General features: G+C 35.4%; 1 protein-coding gene across 1 annotated transcript in view; it reads left to right on the top strand.

The window, feature by feature from the left end:
• Positions 1 to 22,843, top strand: part of MACROD2 (mono-ADP ribosylhydrolase 2) — a 1,973,048-nt gene that overhangs the window by 487,198 nt on the left and 1,463,007 nt on the right. The window contains 1 exon segment of the mRNA XM_063101974.1: positions 11,766 to 11,795. Within this exon segment, the coding sequence (XP_062958044.1) occupies positions 11,766 to 11,795 (30 nt within the window).

Here is a 22,843-nt window from a genome sequence, read left to right as displayed (position 1 = left end):
AGGGCTTTGGCCAAATGAGTGGTTTTCCTTATATGCTACAGTATGCCTAGAAGTCACTGAGCACCCAGAATCAAAGCTGATGAAGTGAGGCTGGCATAACAAGGGCAGTTCTAGCTCCTTTCTCACACTTCAACCAGAGTAATTCTGTTTTGATTTGTTTTATTTGTTAATAACCCCAAGTAAGTCTTCCAATTCCTGATGCCTTTTCACCTACTTATAAGCAGTAAGGGTCATTGTATTCTATTTTTGGTTTTATAGTGAGTTACAGCTTATCAAAACCACACAGACCCAGGAATTATCAATGGTTCCTTTGATTTGTGCAGTAAGCATGCAATGTAAAGTATTAATAATGTGTACATGACTGGTTTCTGCATGTGAAACAGTTAAGCCTATTCTTAATTTTCTCTCTTTGTCAACTTCAAAGCAGGAAATTATACCATTTCCTAAAACCCCTGGCATTCTGTGGATTTTGTTTAGAAGATATAGATCTAGTAAAGCATGAACAAGGACTGTTGCCAAATTGATATCTGTATTTGTCTGTGTAGATTGTATTTCCACAGCTGTCAGTTGAGATGGTTCTTCCCCATATAAAGTGGTTCTAGAGTCATGCACATGCTTGGGATTTTAATCTTACCAGATTTTTTCACTATTCCTACTTTGAGTTTCAAGGTTTAGGGGATGTGTGTCATTCTAAAGGGTGATATTTCAGCTTTGGTATCTTTTGGGATAGCATGTTGTGAATAAAATTGGTGTTTTAAGTAGAGCTCCTGGGGAAGTTTTTGCCAACAGTCATTTTGACATCCCATGTGCTCTATTATAATAAGAAAGCAGAATAAATAAACTGAACAAGGTGGTCAGGATTCTGTTAGGATGAAAAACAACTATAATTTCCTTTATAATGATGAAAAGCAAACAAAAACCCTGCACAATAGTTTATTCAATGTTTAAAGACTGGTCTCTCAGACTGTTGCTTGTTTGACAGATAGTCTTGGATGGGGTGGAAATGGAGTGGGAAAACAAATAATTTCTGTGGAGATAATAGAACAAAAAATTATTTCAAACACTTATCAGGCCAGTTTGGCTCACAGTTGACATGGGTCACCTCTCCTGGCTTGGAATATTTTACAGACTGCATTATTTCAGACTCATAAACTGTTAAGACCTACTAGGAATGCTAAAGTACAATGCTGGTATGTATTAGGTTAGCAGTTTTGTTTTTTAAAGATTACCAAATAGAATTTCATTGCATATGCGCTGCCATTTTAATGCTCCCTATCCCTCTCTGACCTTGACCAACATTATTAATTGATGGTGGTACTCTTTTCCACTGAGCTCAGATTTTGCCTCAGAATCTTTCTCAAATCAGAGGTACAGATAGTCTCTGCTAATTAATGAATCAGCATTGTTTGAAATCTGTTTGCCATCCCTGATTGATTTAAAGTTCCTGATGGAGGAAGATAAACAAGGTAGTTGAATGATTTGCCCGAATCAGTAATCTATTTATCTAGTAACTGAGGTAGAATTAAAATAGAGATCACGTGGCTCTTAGTTCAGTATTCTTTCCATTATACAGACTAGAAAGGATTTTGAGATCTTAGGAGGAAAGATGTGTTAAGTGTCTGATACATTATAGCTTTGTCTTGCATTACTACTAATGTTATGGTTTGTATTCCATTTAGGAACTTCCAGTAATGGAAGACTACTTATAGTATGTAGTAATTTTATTTTTCATGATTTGGTCCACAATTATAATCTTATTCAAAAGAAAACACACACACACACACACACATATACATATGGAGGGTCATTTAGGAGAACGTTTTTTAGGAAGAAGGAAGTATAATATTCTATACGTATTTTGAAAAAAACATAATGTGCCATTGGCAACTGCCATAATCACTGTTTATTTAGGCTAATTATCCCAATAAAGAGATTCATACATGGTATTCAATTTTTTTTTGCTTAATATTTTAAAAGTGAATATTTATACTTATAAAAATTTGATAATTTTAATAAAAAAATCAAAACTGGGTTGAAATGGAAGAAAAAAATTCCCTCTCCCCTGAAATTTAAAAGTTAATCATTTGGATAAATTCCCCATATTTACTCCTATAAAATTAACTTCTGATAACCATTTTTCCCATTATATGTTCAATGTTGTCTTTACTTTATAAAAGTGCAACCATTCATCTCGTTGAGTTAAGTTACTTTTGAAGGGGGAAAAAGTGCAGTACACAGATTCGTTAACTTGTAATTGCTCATTTTAGTTTTGCATTGAAAGAATCTTTGAGACAGTTATTGTAACTTGATTTTTTCTCTCCCTTCTCTGATAATAAAAGCGGCATTTTATTTCAGGGAAATATGAATTAAAATAGTGTTGGTTAGTAAGCATGCTCAGAGGAGAAATCTTTAAGTCTTATTTTAGCAACAGTGGCAACATGCTCAAACTTTGGGTTTTGTTTGTTTCTTTTCTCCTTTTCCTTTCTTTGGAAACTCTAGGAAGAGCAAGAGGTGTGTCCAAAATTCCATCTAGCAAGACATTTAGATAGGGACAGAAATATACTTCATACATTCTTAATCTCTAAGCATTTCCAAATAAATGTTGAGTTTCTCTAATTATCCTTAATTTTTAAGGAAGAAAAAGGACCAAAATTTGCTCTTTCCATACATTTCAGTAAACAAATACCTCTTATGTCAATAAAAAATTGACTAAACCTGCCAATTATTTCACTTTTAGAAAACCCGTAGTGAGAACTTACTAGATGTGGGCCAAACTATTAAACTCAGACTTATCTTTAAGGAGCTTCCTATCTAATTAGGATATATCTCAATTTATTGGAGATAATTAAGTATAAATTAAATGCCTATTAATTTTAGACACACAAAAGTTATTTTCACTTCAATGAAATAGAAGAAACAATATTAATCCACGTGACCAATAAATGTTGGGAATTCAATTATTGGGGTGCTTTGTGGAGAAAAAGATGTATTAAAAATCATAATAAATTTTTACTTTTATTTGTCTACTTTTATGTCACTTTTACTGAATAAAATTGCCTTGACATTTTATGCTAATAAAGTCAACTTTTTAAAAATTTTATGAGAACAGAAATTGATAAAATACACTCAAGTTTGATGGAGTCTTTGAAAAAATCATTATTAGGACTATAATTATTGGAGCTGTTTGAATACGATTAAGATTCTATTACATAAATGGTAATGCACATGAAATTATTTTAAAGGGGATTGCGTACTACGTAAAATGCCACAATTTTCTAAAATAGTACTATAATTCCATTGAAATGTTACAGATATGCATAAATAGACACGAACACACATTTGACATAAACGACTTGATGGTTGGCCAGGACTGGAATTCCAATTCCTATACCTAGTCTCACTCATCCACCACATCTATTGGACAAATGCCTCATTAAACAGATGGACCCTGGGCTTTGCTCTCAAAGCAGGCAACCTCCACCTTTATTGAGCAAAACACTGGATGAAAATAGACGATATTTTGTTATGGTGCTTCTGGGCAAAAATTCTGATAATTTGAGTGAAGAGCTACTATTTATTATTGTTGTTTGTTGTTGGAAATACCTTTTGCCTTATGAATGAATATATGAAAATTGGGGGACAACAGATGGAGTTTCAGGGATCTGGAAAACCTATAAACAGGAAAGTAGTTCGCAGTCAAATATGAAAATAGAAAATCAGCAGGAGTGTGAAATGCCATGTGGTTTTATAAATGCATGTAGCTAAGACTTTAGAAAATATTTGGATTAACTGAGAGACATGGGTTGATCATGAAATTTCCCCCATCTTTCAAAGGATATGAGACCAAGTTGAATTCTCAGTGTCTGTCTTTGTGCCCCTCAACAAGTTAGTACTTCAACAGCTACAAAGCTTGACTTGGGGCAGGATCTTAAGTATATGCTTTGTTAGTGTTAAGCCAGAGGGATTTGGGGACTTGAGTGATAGGGTGTCAGATGACTTTATGACATCAGAAATGAGTTTTGTTTATGATTTATTAGTGGCATTGCTGCTGTGTCCATGTTTGTGACAAACACACTGAGGGGAAAGCAAGAGCAGCAATTAGACAGCCCTGTACTTGAAAGATCATATGAGACATAATTTGTGCTCTAATATTGACATATTGGATCCCACTTGCCAGACTGATGGCAGCAGTGGGCCCAGCAACATCACTGGCCCCAGGAAGCACTCCTGCTCACATGACTTGCAGCAGCACCCCTCCCTGTCACTGCCAAAGACACTGTTGCTGTTCAAATGGTCCATGATGGCCACCACCACAGCAATTGTCACTGCAAAGATGGCTTGCTGCCACACCAGAAGCCACCACTGCGTTATAGGCAGCTTGCTGTCCACTTGTCAGCAAAGGCAGGAGGAGAGTCACCAGTGGAGCCCAGGGAAAGAGGTAAGCGAGTGTAGACTCGCAACCCAATGGCCCAACTCACAGAGGGAATTACACTGCCATTTGTAGTGGCACACTTGGGGGTAGAAGGTACATGCACAGCCAACAGGACTTCCTTGATCCAGGGAGAGATACATGCAGGATCCCATGAAACCCAGGATACCCAAGTAGAGTAAGGAAGGAAATTCCTACTCACCACCAACCCATCCCCCCACCAGGGGAAGCAAGGTCCCAAGAGGAGCCTCTGCCTGTAGGAAGGAGGAAAGAGAAAACATGCCCAGGGTCACCCATTCAAACTGAGGAGCACCAATAGACCCCAGTGCACCCATCAGGATCATGGGGAGCTAGCCAGGGTGCCAACAGGTCTACCCAGCATCACCCACCACAGACAGAGTGACAGGGCACCCAGGCACTTATCCCAAGAACTCAAGAGCTTGCCCACATCCTGGACAAACCAACATAGTGTCATCAGCCTCAGAAAGGAATCACTAAGTGCCCCAATGACTAGGCAATAGAGGCACTCACATGCAATTCCAGCACTGAATGTGGTCAAAGTGCCCACACAGAGACTACACTACCATGTCTACCTGGAAACAATACTAAAACACCCCACTAAATGGTCAATATCAAACACATCTGCAGGAGGAAGTCTCTCTCCTCAAAGCCCACTCCAGAGTAATAGAAGAACCAACTGCTCTACCAGGTGACTAGATATCAATGTACAGATACCAGAAATACAAAAAAAAAAAAAAAAAAAAAAGAGAGAGAGAAAAAATATATGACACCACCAAAGTAATGTAATTCTCAGTTACCAGACTCCATAGAGCAGTAAGCCCTTCAAATGACTAAAAAGGAATTCTGAGCAATAATCTTAAGGAAACTCAATGGGATATAAGAAGACTCAAATGGTACAATGAAATGAGAAAAAGTATTCAGGATCTGAAGGAGGAAATGTACATGGAGATTAATGCCTTTAAAAAGAATGTAGCAAAACTCATGGAACTGAAAGATTCATTCAAGGAAGTGAAACAAAAACAAAAACAAAAACAAAAATCCCAACAACTGAGACTTAAGCAGCAGGCTAAAGCAAGCAGAAGAAAGAAAGAATTTCTGATCTTGAAGATGGCCTTTTTGAAATAACCCAGGTGAACAAAAAAGAAAAATGAGTAAAAAAGTGAAGAAAATGTAAGAGAGCTAGCAGACAACCTGAAGTGCACAAACATCTGAACCATGGGTGTCCCAGAAAGGGAAGAGAAAGGAAAAGACATGGAAAATCTATTCAGTGAAATAATAGTGGAAACTTTGCCAAGTATAGGGAGAGACATAGACCTGCAGATTTAGGAGGCTCAAAGATTCCTAAACATATTCAATACAAAAAGATCTCTCCTCTCTGAGACACATTATAGTCGAACTGGAAAAACTGAAAGACAAAGAAAGGATCTTAAAAACAGCAAGAGAAAAGCATGAAGTAACCTATAAGGGAGTTGCCATCAGACCTATAGCAGACTTCTCAACAGAAACACAAAAGGCTAGAAGAGAATGGGATGATATATTCAAAATACTAAAAGAAAAATATTGCCAACCAAGAATACTATACCTAGCAAGGCTATCCTTCAGAAATGAAGGAGAAATAGTGTATGTCAAAGACAAAAACTGTGGGAGTTCAACACAACATGGCATAGCCCTACAAGAAATACTCAAGGGAGTACTACATCTAGAATCTGAAAAACAATAATCACTACCATGAATACACAAGAAAGAACAAAACCCACTAGTAGAACAAAAATGCAAACAAAAAAGAGAAAGAAACTATCTAACCATCTCAAAAAACTAACAAACTATGAAGACAAAAAATACAAGGGGAAAAAAGGAACAGAAGATATTTAAAACATCCAAACAAAAGCCAATATAGTGCTGCCAATATAGTGCCATGAATAAGTAGATATCTTTCAGCAATAACCCTAAATGTAAATGGATTAAATTCTCCACTCAAAAGACACAGACTAACTGATTGGATTGAAAAGCTAGACTGAACTCTACGCTTTCTTCAAGAGACTCAGCACACCTGTAAAGACACCCACAGCCTAAGAATGAAGGGATGGAGAAGGATGTAACATGCAAATGGAAATCAAAACTGAGCAGGAGTAGTTATTTTATATAGGATAAAATAGACTTCAAGCCAAAAACCATAAAAAAGAGCAAAAAGGCCATTATATAATGATAAAGGGATCTATCCAGCAGGAAGACATAACAATCATAAATATGTATGCACCCAACACCAGAACACCCAAATATGTAAAGCAAACACTATCAGACCTAAAGAAAAAGACCCCAATATCATAACAGTTGGGGACCTGAATACCCCTCTCTTGGTTCTGGACAGATCATCTAGGCAACAAATCAACAGAGAAACACAGGATTTAAACTACACATTAGACCAATTGGACCCAGCAGATATCTACAGAACATTTCATTCAAAAACTACAGAATATACATTCTTCTCATAAGCACATGGAACATTCTCCAGTATAGAACACATGTTCCACCTCCAACCAAGTCAGAGCAAATTTTTAAAAATTGAAATCATTTCAAGTATTTTTCAGACCACAACAGATTAAAACTGGAAATCAATAACAAAGAAAATTCTGTACAAATACATGGAAATTGAATAATATGTTCCTGAACAACCTATGGGTCCAAGAAGAAATTAAACAAGAAATCAAAAATTTTTTGAAACTAATGAAAATGAAGACACATCATACCAAAAGTTATGAGATATTGCAAAAGGAATATTAAGAGGGAATTTTATTGCAATAAATGCTTACATCAAAAGAATAGAAAGATTTCAAATAAACAACATAATACTACACCTCAGAAAACTAAGAAAACAAGAACAATCCAATCCCAAAATTAGTAGACCGAAAAATAATTAAGATCACAGCAGAAGTAAATGAAATAGACCCCCCCACCAAAAGAAAAACACAGTGCAAAAGATCAATGAAACAAAAAGTTGATTTTTGAGAAGATAAACATAATGGACAGACCACTAGCTAGGCTAACTAAAAAAAGAAGAGAAGACCCAAATAACAAAAATCAAAAATGAAAAAGAAGACATTAGAACTGAAAACACAAATACAAAGAATCATTAGGGACTATTATGAACAACTATATGCTAACAAATTTGAAAACCAGGAGGGAATGTATACATTTCTGGACACATACAAACTATGAAGACTGATCAAAGAAGACATAGGAAAAAAAAAAAAAAAAAAAAACCAGAGCAGACCAGTGGCAAGCAATGAGACTGAAAAAGCAACCAGAGGTCTCCAAATAAAGAAAATGCCAGGACTGGATTTCTTTGCTGCTGAATTCTCCAAACCTTTAAAGAGGAATTAAAACCAATTTTCTTCAAACTGTTCCTAAAAAGTAAAACAGAGGCCATTCTCCCTAACTCATCCTATGTTGCTAGCATCACCTTGATACCACTACCAGACAGAGATACAACAAAAAAAGAAAGTTACAGGCCAATATCTCTGTTGAAGATAAAGCAAAAATCCTCAACAAAATATTAGCAAACAGAATACAGCAAAACATCAAAAATATTATACACCACAATCAAGTGGGATTCATCCAAGGGATGGTTCAACATATGCAAGTCAATAAATGTGATATATGACATCAGTAAAATCAAAGATAAAAAAAATATGATTATGCAGAAAAATCATTGGACAAAATTCAACATTGCTTCATAATAAAGACTCTTGGCAAATTAGGTATAGAAGGAAGATATCTCAACACAATAAAATCCATATATGACAAACCCACTGCCAATTTCATCCTTGATAGGAGGAACCAGACAAGGATGCCCACTCCTATTTAACATTGTATTGGAATAACTAGCCAGAGGAATCAGGCAAGAGAAAGAAATAAAGGGCATCAAGATTGGAAAAGACAAAGTCAAATTGTTCCTTTCTTTAGATGACATGATCCTCCTATATATTAGAAAGGCCTAAAGACTCTACCAAAAAACTCTTAGATGGATAAATGATTGCAATAAAGTTGCAGGATACAAAATCAACATGTAAAAATCTGTAGCATTTTAATACTCCAACAACAAACTAGAAGAAAAAGAAATCAAGAAAGCTAGCCCATTTATAAGTCACCAGAAAAATAAAATACCTTGGAATAAAGTTAAAGAAGATCAAAGAACTCTACAATGAGTACTACAAATCACAGTTGAAAAAAATTTTTTAAAATTAAAGAAAATACAAAAAGGTGGAAAGACATCCCATGCTCTTGGATTGGAAGAATTAACATTGTGAAAATGTCCATACTACCCAAAGCAATCTACAGATTCAATGCAATCCCCATCAAAACACCAATGGCATTCTTCACAGAAATAGAAAAAACAATCCTAACATTCATATGGAACAACAAAAGAACCCAAAAAGCCAAAGCAATCCTGAGAAAAAATAAATAAATAAAGCCAGAGGCTCTACACTACCTGACTTCAAATTATGCTAGAAAGCTATAGTAACCAAAACAGCGTGGTAGTGGCATAAAAACAGACAATGGACCAATGGAACATAATACAGAACCCAGAGATCTACCCACATACTAACAGTTAACTGATCTTTGGCAAAGGCACCAGGAACATACACTGGGGAAAAGACTGCATCTTCAAAAAATAGTGCTGGGAAAACTGCACATCCATATATAGAAGAATGAAACTAGACCTATACCTCTTGCCATATACCAAAATCAACTCAAAATATATTAAAGACTTGAATGTAAGACCCGAAACTATTAAACTACTTGATGAAAGCATAGGGGAAACACTGCAGGTAGTAGGACTGTGCAAAGACTTTATTAACAAGACCCCAAAAGCACAGCCAACAGAAAGAAAAATAAACAAATGCAATTATATCAAACAAAAAGGCTTCTGCACAGCAAAAGAAACAGCAGTGCAAAGACAACCTACAGAATGGGAGAAAATATTTACAAACTATGCATCCAACAAAGGATTTATATCCAGAGTATACTCGGAACTCAAACAACTTAATGTTAAATACAAATAACCCAATTAAAGTATGAACAAAGGAGCTGAATGGGCATTTCTCAAAGGAAAATATACAAATAGCCAGCAGACACATGAAAAAATGCTCAACATCACTTAGCATAGTCTAATGCAAATCAAAACCACATTGAGATATCATCTCATCGTAGTTAGACTGGCTATTATCAAGAAGATAGAGAATAACAAATGTTGTCGAGGATTGAGAGAAATGGGAACCCTCCTACACTGTTGGTGGGACTGTGAGTTGTTGCAGCCATTGTGGAGAATAGCATAGAGTTTCCTCAAACACCTATAAATAGGACTGTCAAAGGATGCTGCGATTGCACTGCTGGGTATACATCCAAAGGAATGGAAATCATCATGTCAAAGGGATATCTGCATTCCCCTGTTTATTGCAACTTTATTCACAATATCCAAGAGTTGGATCGACCCTAAATGTCTATCTTTGGATGACTGGACAAGAAAAACGTGGTATATTTACAGAATAGAATTCTACTCAGCCATAAAAAAAAGAATGAAGTTCTGCCATTCGCAGCAACATGGATGAACTTAGATTAAATTATGTTTTGAAATAAGCCAGGCACTACATTTTCTCACTTGTAAGTGGGAACAAAATCAAAAACAAATAAATAAAAAAGAAAGATACACCAATCACAATGATATGTTGAACTTTCAAAAAGAGAGAACAAACCTGAGGCTGCCAGAGGTGGGAAAGGAGGAGGGAAAGGAGGTAAGGGAGGAATTGGTAAAGGGCCACCAAAAATGATTACATTGTGTAATGTTGAATATAGTATTTATACTGTTTACCTAGATATTCAGCTTTGTATGCCAAAGATATGTACAATCAACTATGTCTCAAAAAAAAAAAAAAAGAATATGTTTCTTGTGGAATGATACCTCACAACAAATGAACAACCAACAAAATAAAGAAAATACAAAAAACACCAAAATCCCACCTGTCTGTGAGCTGGGATAACAGTTCTTGTACCAGGTCCTCAGGAGATTCTGTGTGACAAAGCCACTCTAATCCTTATTTTCCTTGTGTATATCATTGAAGCGATGACTTTGTCCTGCCAACTGTGTTAATTTTTTGATAATCAAATGTAATAAAAAAGAATTTTTAAAGAATGAAAAAAAGTTGACATATTGAAAAGATCTTCAAGGGCATTTGCTCTCCATGCTTTCATGATATTCTCTTTCATTTTGCAATAATCAGCAAGCCATCACATATAGGAGTATGAATATGGGCATTTGTTCTTCAAATGATCGAGTATTTGTTGATTGAATCATTAGCACTCTGTTCCTGTTAAATTATGCCAATGCGTGGTCTGTGGACAGAACACATTTGCCTCCTACTCCTTTTTTCTAAATTATTTATTTAATCTTTTGGTAACAGTTTTCTCCACAATGAAAGGGAGCTTTGTTGCCACCTACTTTTCTTATATTGCTGCAGGATTTTCTTTTTTTATTTTTAATCCACAAGTTAACACCAGTGATATATAGGAACTCTATGGAATGAAGCTCAGTTCTGTCTATATTGAATTCTGTTTTCTAGTTGTTCTTATGTTTAGATAAACGTAGGCATAAGGTTGTTTAAATACTTTAGAAGAAACCTGTAGTGGAATTTTCTAAATATTCTACATTTTGAAAGAAATCCACGTGGAAGAGTCTTATATTTATTTGTCTTCCATAAATATGTGTGCTGGATTAATGAATAAATAAGTAAGAAATAACACAAGTTGTTTAACATTTATTTCTCTGATGAAATAAAAAGGTAATAAATTTGTTACTATTTAAGTTTGAGTTATTTCTTACTGCAAAATATCTTGAGATAGTTTTGTTTGATGGTAATTAATTTAAGTTAAATTATCATTGCACTTTCTTGTCGCATTGTCCTTTGAAATCATTGAAATTGCCTAAATTATATTTTTCTATCTGTACTTGATAAAATGAAGAACTCAAAAGATTAATTTGGATATAGAATGGAGAATAAAACAATCTCAATATGTGTTAGTTTTACTAGAAGAAAGTACGTTATAAAAATAGTCATTTGAAGATAAAAAGAGATAAAAGAGTGAAATATTTTAATTTTCATGCTATCATAAAGTAGTAATAAAGGCATTGTGTGAAAGTACATATTTTATGTGTACGCATATGTATATGACTCGTGCTCATTACCATATTTTTCTTGAATTACTCTGGCATGTTATATTTTTATATATTATTTAATTTCTTTTTTTTTCTTTTAAACAGCAAATGCCAGTCTTCTTGGAGGAGGAGGTGGTAAGTCCTGAACATCACTTAGCTTAAAATACATTTTTATGATTACACCAACCACAAGATGTTTAATAAGTTCTGTGATACTTTAAAGAAAATTATTTTTGCTGTAATCATTAACCACAAAAATAATAATTTTCTGGAAAATAATTTATAATAGAAGTATCTTGGGTAAATGTTATTTTAACTGACTTTATTTTATGGGTTTTTTTAACCGACTTTAAAATGCATGAATTATTATTTTTCTTCATGTCAAACTTTGTATGTCTACCTGGTATTGTAGTGTAGATGACAGGATAAGTTTTAATAAAATTCTAAAACATAATTAAAATAAATTCTAAATACATGTAGAGGTTGTGGTTTCTTTTTTCATGGAATGTCTCTTTTGCTTTTCATGACGTTGTAGCCTGAGAGCTTAATGTATCAGCCACTTACTTTGAAAAATGAAAAAGAAATTAGTATTGACACTTTGCTTTTTCTTTCTTCTTGGTTAGAGGAAAAAGAGAATGAGATCAAAGTGGGATGAGGAAGAGAGAGATTCCTATACTGGGAATATTTTTGATAGTGAAATCTTGTAACTGTTTATATTTTCATTTCTAGATGAAAGCTCTCATAGCCCCAGTATATATAAAATAGTAGGGTAGAAAAAAGTATAAAAAGGATAGGGCTTTTTTTTTGGTTTAAGACCTAAATGGACATAAATCGGTTCATATTCTCTCTCCCTTTCCCTCCCTCTCTTGTTCCTGCTTTCTCTTTTCATATACATGGTTGAAGTAGGTAGGGTTGTACATAGCTTTAGGCTTTCAAAAAATTTCCTGGCCTTCACTGGGAGGTTTCAGTATCATTTTTATTTGGAAATTAAATATACCACCATTGTTTTTATGTAAGAGTCGATTGAGTTTTTAATAAAATCTTGGAAATACGAATAATAGAAAAGTTTAAACTTGAAAGTGCTCTTCATATTATCACATGTCATTGCATGTTCTATTGCAGAGTATTATGAAAAGAGAATGGGATTTGAAGTTGGACTTACTATGGTTTTTACTATGAGTTTTATGGTTTTCAGACCATAAAAGAGTATTTAATATCTTCAAGTATCAGTTTCTTTATCTTTAAAAAGTGGGATAGTATTAATTACCTAAAATGTTTACTGAGAGAATTAAACAAAAATGTCTGGTATGGAATAGAATAGTAGGGATTAATAAATTTGTAATTCTCTTCTTTTCCCTAAATTATTTAAGAAAATGTTAATCTACAAGGTTTTTCATTGTACCATTTATCGTGTTTTCTGGGAATTATAAGGAAAAATTTTCCTTAAGAGTTGGACTCACAGTAATTTTTTCCATCTGAGTCTCTTACAATACATGAAGAAAACATTACTAAAATAAATTGTCCATAGTGCTAATTTTCTTTTTTTTTTTATGATACACATATTAATTCAATTTCACTTATGGCTTCCTTTTAGGTATTAATTTGTATATTCTTCATTCTTTTCTCTCTCTAAATTGGGTTATCTTCTCTAATTTTTAAAAAAATTTATTTATTTTTATTTTTTTAAGGATATATACATTTATTTGTTCAAACAACAAATACATAAACTGAATAACAGATGAATAACCATATACTCTGTAGAAAGTTGGGCTCAAATTTTCAAAAAAATGGAAGATGTGAAAGTTATTAAAATTTACATATTTGATTTTATAATCTCTACAATTATTTGAAATATCTCTCTGAAGGTCTTCCAAAAGCATGCAAATACCAAATTAATTTCAACAGAGAGATAAATAAACTACTCAAAGGCAAATTAATTTCTAAGCAAATCAACAAGTCCATTTAATAAATAGAAATCAAAAACAAATTAAATATCTATGTTTAGCAAAACAAATTGCCTAAAAATCAATAAAACATAATATAAACACAAGGGCACTTCAAAAAGTTCATTGAAAAATAGAACTGAAAGGTAATGGAAATCTTTCCATGAACTTTGTTTTTCTGTTTAAATTTTTCCTTTTCTTTTTTTAAAAAAGACTAAGATCATAGAAAATATATTCTCTGGCCACAATAACAGAAGGAAATTTTGAAAACTCACTTAGGTGTGGAAATTAAACACGCTCTCCTAAATAAAGAATGGGTAAAAATGCAAGTCACAGGGAAATTAGAGAATTCTTTGAGATAAAGGTCAAAGTGCAACATATCAAAATTTATAGAATGCAAGGCTTATGTAGTGCTTTGAAAAAAATTATACTTGTAAACACACATATTAAAAATATGAAAAAATCTCAAATCAGAGAAATCACAAATAGGAAAAGTAGGGCAAACTAAACCAAAAGCAAATATAAGTAGGAAGTAACAAAGATTACAACAGAAATATATGAAATAGAGATTTAAAAACAATAGAGGAAATCAACAAATCCAAAAGTTGATTCTATAAAAACATCAACCAAATTTTCAAACCTTTATCTAGACTGACCAAGGAAAATGAGGGCAGGCGAAAATTACTAATATCAAAAATAAAGTGGGTGCATGATTACATTTTAGAATGGCTTTTTGTGGTGGTAAGATTTAGTTTCTTTCTTTTTCTCATTTGCTTGTTCGTTCTACCAGTGGGTTTTGTTCTTCCTTGTGTATTCATGGTAGTGATTATCATTTTTCAGATTCTAGATGCAGGACTTCCTTGAGGATTTATTGTAGTGCTGGTCATGTGGAGGTGAACTCCCACAGTTTTTGCTTGTCTGAAAAATACACTAGTTTTCACTCATTTCTGAAGATAGCCTTGCTGGGTATAGTATTCTTGGCTGGCAGGTTTTTTTCCTGTGGAATTTTGAACATATTATCCCATTTTCTTCTGGCCTGTAGTTTCTGTAGAGAAGTCTGATGTTAGTCTGATAAAGGCTCCCTTGTAGGTAACTTGCCACTTTCCTCTTGCTTCTTTTAAGATTGTCTCTTTGTCTTTGAGCTTTGCTGGTTTGACTATGATGTGTCTTGGAGAGGATCTTTTTGGGTTGAATCTCTTTGGGGATCTTTGCGCCTCCTGGATCTGAAGGTCTGTGTCTCTCTATACCTGGGAAGTTTTCTGTTATTATTTTGTTGAATAGGTTTTCCATGAATTTTCCTTTTTCCTCCCCTTCTGGAGCACCCATGATTTGAATGTATGTGCACTAAGGTTGTCTGGTAGCTCTCTTAGATTTTCTTCATTTTTTAAAATTCTTTTTTCCCCTTTATTCATTTTTTTTTTTCTGCCTGGGTTATTTTGAAAAGACTATCTTCAAGTTCAGAAATTCTTTTGTCTGCTTGTTTTAGCCTGCTGCTTAATCAGGTTGTGTTTTTCATTTCATTGAGTGAATCTTTCAGTTCCATGAGTTCTGCTACATTCTTTTTGAAGTTATTAATCTCTTTGTGAATTTCCTCCTTCATTCTCTGGATTTTTTTTTTCTCATTTCATTATGTTGTCTATCTGAGTATTCTTATATCTCAGTGAGTTTTTTTTAAGATTGTTGCTCAGATTTCCTTCTTATATCAATGTTCTCCTGCCCTCTAGAGTCTGGTATTTGAGAATTACTGTTTTCTTTTGGAGGTGTCATATTTTCTTTGGTTTTCATTTTTCTAGTACCTCTACATTGATGTCTGGTCATCAGGTAGAGCAGTTGCTTCTTCTGTTACTCTGGAGTAGGCTTTGAGGAGAGAGACGTCTTTTTCTGGTCTTTTCTGGTGACTTTCCTTGTGTCAGCACAGTCAAGGGTCTGGCAGGCTGCCTGCACAGTGGTTGTGGCTACTGCTGTGGCACTGAGCCATCACTGTAGCAGTGGCTGTGGTGCACCCACACAGAAGTGGTGTTTTTGGCATGCTCTGTCTCCTTTTGGGAAGTGGGCACTGCCCTTGTCTCTTGCCTAGGACCCCAGTAGCTGCTCTCTTGTCTACTTCTGGGCATAGGAGCCTGCCACCCTCAGCTCTTTGCCTAGGACCCTGTCTCACCTGCTTCCAGGTGAAGCAGGCTGCCACCCACAGCTCCTTGCCTAGGACATTGGGTGTCCTCTCTTGCCTGCTTCTGGGCCTACGGTGCTGCGGCCCTCAGCTCTTTGCCTAGGCATAATGCTAATTTTCTCAAAGACATGTTAGTATTTTAAAAAATTTGATTAATACTGTTAATAGCATAAAGGAGAGTTAAAATTGAGTCTACATATTCAGGAAGTTAAAACAACAGACAAATTATCTAGACAATTCATTTATGAGTTTTGATTATTTCTGAAAACTGACATGACTAATTATATTAGTTATAATTTTAGCTGCTAATAACAAAAAAGATAATAGTAGGCTAAAGGAGAAAGAAACATATTTCTGTGTCATGTAAAAGTATTCTAGATGTTGACTGGAGTAGCTGTGTGGTAATTGCATGGCATCATTGAGGACACAAGCCTTTTCTTTTGTGCTCTTCTCTTCTAGTGAATGCTCCTGGAAGGTCCCACACAGGCTCCAGTGATGGCTGCTGGAGCTCTAGCCATCATAAATATGGTGCAGGTCAGGGGTAGTAGCAAAGGAAAAAAAATTTTTTTTAAAGGTAGTTCCGTAAAGATGAATCAGTTTTCTTTAAACAGATTTCCCTGAAATCCCATGTTATGCTGAACTTGATCAAATGTTCATTCCTGGCATATAGTCTTTTATTTCGGGAAGCAATGTGCTCAATAAAAAAAAATCAGTGTTCTGTTTACTAAACAGGAAGGAGAGAGTGGAGGCTGAGATAAGCAGTGAATCTCATGTAACTGCCATAGTGGTTATCCCTATACTATCAGGCTGCTTTGTTTAAATATATGTATGCATAGTTGGTGTGTAAAAAAAGACTGGACCCGTACCTTTCACCATATACCACAATCAACTCGAAATGGATTAAAGAATTAAATATACATCCTGAAACAATAAAACTCCTTAAAGAAAACATATGGGAAACACTCCAGGAAGTAGGAGTGGGTACAGACTTCATGAATAGGACCCAAAACGCACAGGCAACTATAGGAAAAATAAACAAATGGGATTATATTAAACTAAAAAGCTTCTGACAGCAAAAGAAATAATCAACAGAGTGAAAAGACAACCAACAGTGGGGGAGAAAATATTTGCAAAATGTACATCTGACAAAGGATTAATATCCAGAATATATAAGGAACTCAAACAACTTTACAGCAAAAAACCAAATAACCCAATTAAAAAATGGGTAAAGGAGCTGAATAGGCATTTCTCAAAGGAAGATATACAAATGGCCAACAGACACATGAAAAAGTGCTCAACCTCACTCAGCATCCAGGAAATGCAAATCAAAACCACACTGAGATACCATCTCACTCCAGTTAGGATAGTTAACATCGAAAAGACTGAGAATGATAAGTGCTGGAGAGGTTGCGGAGAAAAAGGAACTCTCATACACTGTTGGTGGGTCTGCAAAATGGTGCAGCCTTTATGGAAAATGGTTCCTTAAACAATTACAGATAGATCTGCCATATGACCCAGCTATCCCACTGCTGGGAATATACCCAGAGGAATGGAAATCATCATGCTGAAGGGATGGATACCCGTACTCTAATGTTTATTATAGCACTATTTACAATAGCCAAGGGTTGAAACCAGCCCAAATGTCCATCATCAGATGAGTGGATAAGGAAACCGTGGTACATCTATACAATGGAATACTACTGTGCTGTAAAAAAACCCAAAATACTACCATTCCCAACAACATGGATGGACTTAGAGAAAATTAAATTAAGTGAAACAAGTCAGGCACAGAAAGAGAAATACAACATGTTCTCAGTTATTTGTGAGAGCTAAAAATAAATAAATAAATAAGCTCACAAACAAACCAAGGGGGTGGGGGGGAAGAAGACAGAATAACCACAAAAATTCCTTGAACTATTTAAGTGAACAGATATGATGGGGGGAGGGGTGCAGGTAGAGAGGAACGGCTAAGGGGGCATGAAAATCAACTACAATGTATATTGAGAAGTAAAATTAAAAAAAAAAAAAAAAAAACAAAAAACTGAATCTAGTGACTGGGCTTGTATTTTCTTATGGTACCTCTATCCTGTGTGGGAAGTCACACTGTGAATTTTTAGCAATGGTAAGACATTCAGGAATAGGCCAACTCAGTTTTCTGTTTACCTGAAGTACATGCTTTATGTCTTCCTCCAGATGTTTAATTTTTCTAAATTTGCACTAATTTCTAATTTCTGAATTCTAAAATTAGCAGTTCAGCACCATCATAAAGATAAATTACAAGTATTTAAGATAGTTGTAATTTCTTTCATTAAAGTAGGTCATTGACAGGTTTAAATTTATGCATTTCTGGAGATGTCAAGATTGCACTAAAATACATGTCTGAGTTTTAGAAAGCTGCATTTAAAAATTAAATTTAAGGAATATTTTTAGTCTTTTCTGAAATGATTTTTGACCTTTTGATTCTATGACAAATCTCTTTAATCCTCTCAGTGATGTTTGTAAAGTAACTGCTTTTAATCTTCTAATAAGGAGCAATTGAATTGATGTAATTCTCTTGGACTTAATCAACAGTTCCCTTTATTGACTTGAATTAATATCCCTTCAAAAGCCTCTAGAGGGAAATAATTCTTTGACTGACTAAACAATTTGATCGAGAAACTTTGACACCACATACAAAAACAATAATGGGACTTTAAGTGCCATGTTTTAAGTCCTCAGGAGACCTTCCCCCCAAATTTGATATAAATGGTACTGGATTGTGAAAGTTAGACAAAATCATTGTATAGAAAACTGTATTATTCATAAAATCTTAGTATTTTCTTGACCTTTTTTTTTATTGCTTATAATGAAGAAGCAAGGTCTCCAAAAAGGTATTTTTAAAATGGTCACATAATCTATCCCCTCAGTTGTGATTTTAAAGTGAGATGATTACTTTACATTGGTGTGAATTTTCATCTTCGGGCCAGAGATCAATCTCTCTATGAAGTTAGTGTCACTAACTGCAGTTCGTAGCTGATATGGTCACATCTACTCAGTCATTTCAGTGAAAATGCTTGATATAATTAATTATTTCTGTCTACATTTCCTAGATATGTTAAAGCAGAGACAGATGTATACTCATTTCTAAAGTTAGCATATGGCTGGTCTACAGATGGTCTGTGGTGACCAGTATCCTCCTTTCAGGAAGCTTTTCAATTAATATTTTTAAAAACTTTGAAGTTCTGTTATTTATTTTTTTTTATAAGCTTTTCATCATTATTACCAGCACTACCCTGTGTAGCTATATAGCACATTGAGAAAATAAATATATACTTAAGTAAATTTTATTTTCTTATCTAGTCCTTTTATTAGTCAGGATAGGTTATATTATGTTGTGATAACAAATAATCTTTAAAATCTTAGTGGCTCAGGGCTGGCCTGTGGCTCACTTGGGTGAGCGTGGTGCTGACAACACCAAGTCAAGGGTTAAGATCCCCTTACAGGTCATCTTTAAAAAAAAAAAAAAATCTTAGTGGCTTAATAAAATAAGGTTTGTTTCTTGCTCAGATCTTAGTCTGAGTAGGACTGGTGACTCTCCTATTCAGGCTGTTCAACAAGTGGTGACACAGAGACCCAGGCTGCTTCCACATCTAGCTCTACCATGTAATAAGCGGCTGCTAAGGATATCACATCACAGGAAGAATGAGTGGATGATCTTGTGAGATAAATTGATAGGCCATTTTTGGAAATGGCTTACATCACTTCTGCTCCTATTTCAGTGGTTAGAATTCAGCAAGGGACCCCCAATCTAACTATAAAGAAGGCTGGGGAAAATCAGTCTTCCACAGTTCCCCAAGAAGAGGATAATGGCGTGGTAAATACATAGCATTGTCTCTGCCTCAATGCTCACATCAGTGTTATTATTTATTGTTAGTATTATTATTGTTAGTATTTTAATGGTTGAGGGATATTAGGGATATTTAGTTCCTTCTTCAAGATAACACAGCTTATAAAGGGCAAAGTTTGAAGAAGCCAGTGTTCTTGACTCACTCTAAGGCTCTTTGCCTTTGCTCTGTAATTTTTAATATACCTCTGCTTTTCAGATTTGCTCCAGGAAAAATGAATGAGAGGACAGGAAAACACACAGTTGAGATAAGGATGAAGCTTTCCTTGGCTTATTTTCACAAATTTCAGGTTCTGTTGATAATTTGAAAGAACATGCAACAGTACTGTCTTATGGTACCTTTGGATTGCTGCCTAGATTCATATACCTTTTTGTTTATATGAGGTTCAGTCTTAGAAAACATTGCTTTTTAAATATGTGTTCATTTAAATATGTAATAAGAATGTTTTACATTCACAAGATCTCGTGATGCTGGTACTTTTGGAATATATAATAAAAAACAAATCATTGTAGCCAGCCATAAATTATGTAAAGAAGCAGAGTTAGAAAGAGAAATCAGAATTATAGAGTTAATTCCTCAATTCCTTTCAGTTCATTATATAATAAACAGGGACAAAATTTACAAACTCTTACCTTAGATAATATCTTTTATCTTTCATTGACACTATAGTTAACATAAAACGAGAACCTGCCAATAGAACCCAAACAGGAAATTGTTTATGGGATTTTTGCTTTCTCCTCCAGTCTGTCAAAAGTACCTGAGGCATAATGTTAGACATCTGAAGTGACAGTTCCTGACAGAGTGGCAACTTAATGTTGGCCTTTGTATGCATAACTTTGTATGACTGCCATTTTAATCATATATATGAAATGAAAATACATTTATATAAAACATATCTATTTAGATCAACACTGCAAATCTATACCTTATCCCTGAGGTGATTCTATGGCAGGTTAATTTTAAAAAACTCTAAGTGTAAGCAGATACTAAGTAAGCATTCAACCCCAGGTGTAATGCATGGAAAGCCATTTGTCTAGAAGGAGAACAGAGCACATACTCAGGGCCTTCTCTACCTCTGAAGGCTTCTGGCTCTCCTTGTACCCCTTAAGGTGGGCCCAAAGGTGGACAGTGTTCAGTGGCCTCAGGTTAGTAACTGCTCCTCTGAACTTGTTTGGACAGTTCTACTTGCAAAAGAGAATTCCTAGTGCTTGTTTGTTAGTAATGTCCATTACACAGTAAGGCAGTGTGTGTGGGGTACCAAAGTGATGCTTCAAAAGGAGTGAAACCATAAACTATTTGCCGTCATATAACAGATGCCATCAGTGCATCTCCAGCCACCCATCATCTGTTTCTATGCACACACACACATATGTGCACACATTCATTCATTCATTCAACAAATATTAATTGAGTAACTACTGTGTCTCAGTAATGATTATTAATTTGGTGATAAACACAATCTTTTCCTTCTCATCAGTCATGGTTTCTGTTCAGCTGAATTATCAGAGCAATTACAATTCTCCACATTCTTTCACATATTCCAAAGATTCTCCTAGAATGGATCTTTTTAAATTAAAATGATACTTTAACATTAATAGAATGAGCATGGGATGCCTTCCTTAAAAGGCAGAACAGATATCCTGAAAAGTACCCTGTTCACAAAAAAATCTGAGTTGCTACCCAGAATTCCCAAATGAAGATCAAATGTTTCAAGGGCTTTTTGAATGTGTTTAAGAGGGAATGCTTTCATCAATTACTTCTTAAACATTCACAAGCAGAGTGGAGTGCTCCCTCCCTGCACATACAATGGTTTTTCCTGGCATATCACTCCGTTGCTCAAAATCTCCGTAGTGATTCTGTGTTTCACTCTGGTTAAACCGCCAGATGTGGCCAGGCCTTGGGCATGCTGGGGAGGAATCTAGAAGAATGGTCAGCAGCAGGGACCAAAGCCAGTTAATAGGGGGTAAAGTGTTTGGGGTTGCCCCTGAAGAGAGTCAGTTAAGCATAATAGTTTGAAGTGAGTTAGCTAGCTGCCTATGCTCAGCAGGTACAGGAGTCCCAGCCAAGGCCCTGGGGAATAGCAAGAGTCTCAGTCCTGGGAGAGAGCAGCATGGCAAGAGAAACCCAGGGGCTTAAGCCTTTTTGCTCAGGCAGGAAGCAGAGCTGCAGGAAGGGATGTGGTGCTAGACCATAGAAAATAATGTTTGAATCTTGACTGCCTCAGGTGGGATTGATTCTGGGTACGGCATGTTGTTAAGCCTGCTAGAGGAAATCAGGAGGCCCAGATGTGGGAATAAAGAGGGAAGGGGGGATTTAGGGACCAGGAGCCAGGCCAGGTCTGATGACATTCAGTTACACAGTGAAATAACCTACCTTGTTCTTCCTTCTTCCTCTCTCCCTCCCTCCCCGCTTCCTTCCTTCCCTCCTTCCCTCTTTCCTTCCTTTTTCTCTTTCTCAATCAACAGTAATTATTGATTACCTCTTATATACTAGTCTTGCTTGACACTGAGGGTGCAATGATTCTTAGAACTAGGTGCATTCAGCAGTCTAAATATTTTTTACACATTAAATGTCTTAAAAACCGAAAAGGTCCCTCATGCAGAGAAAATAAAGCAGAAAAAAGGAAATCAACATCTTGGAGTGGCCAGGGAAGCTGTCCCAAAAGAAGAAGTTGCACTGGAGCAGTATTGAAGGATGAGGAGCAGTTTTCAAGGAGCAGAAGGAAATGATCCACTCAGATATATTTTCTACTGTTTGATAGAGATATCTTGCTCTGCCTGAGCCAGCCTCCTCACTGTTCTGCTGTGATTTTATCCAGGCCTTAGTTAAGCAGTTTCCTAATAGTCCAGGTATGCAACTTAACATGGTGTGAAAAGCATGAGGGCAGACCTGAAGAAAAGAACTCTGGTGCTGGTGGTGGCTGCAGCAAACTTCCATCTCGGCAACCTGGGCAAAGTCTGCTGGTCATCACCAACACAAACTCCTCCCTGCCTTGCCTCTCTGATTACCTCACCTGCACTTCAGTAGAGGGACCATCTGTGCAGCTGCCCACACTAGTTGGATTTTTATGTTCATTCCACATGATCTTGCCCAGTTCCCATTTTTAGAAGTTTAACCCAGCTCTAGTTGCCCTGATCTTGCCTGCTGTTTTTCATTAAGCCTTCCAAATGCTCTTTCTGGTGGAGGAGG

The sequence above is a fragment of the Cynocephalus volans genome, chromosome 1 (assembly GCF_027409185.1).
Source record: "Cynocephalus volans isolate mCynVol1 chromosome 1, mCynVol1.pri, whole genome shotgun sequence".
Taxonomy (NCBI): Eukaryota; Metazoa; Chordata; class Mammalia; order Dermoptera; family Cynocephalidae; genus Cynocephalus; species Cynocephalus volans.
This window is presented reverse-complemented; position numbering and strand designations above follow the sequence as displayed.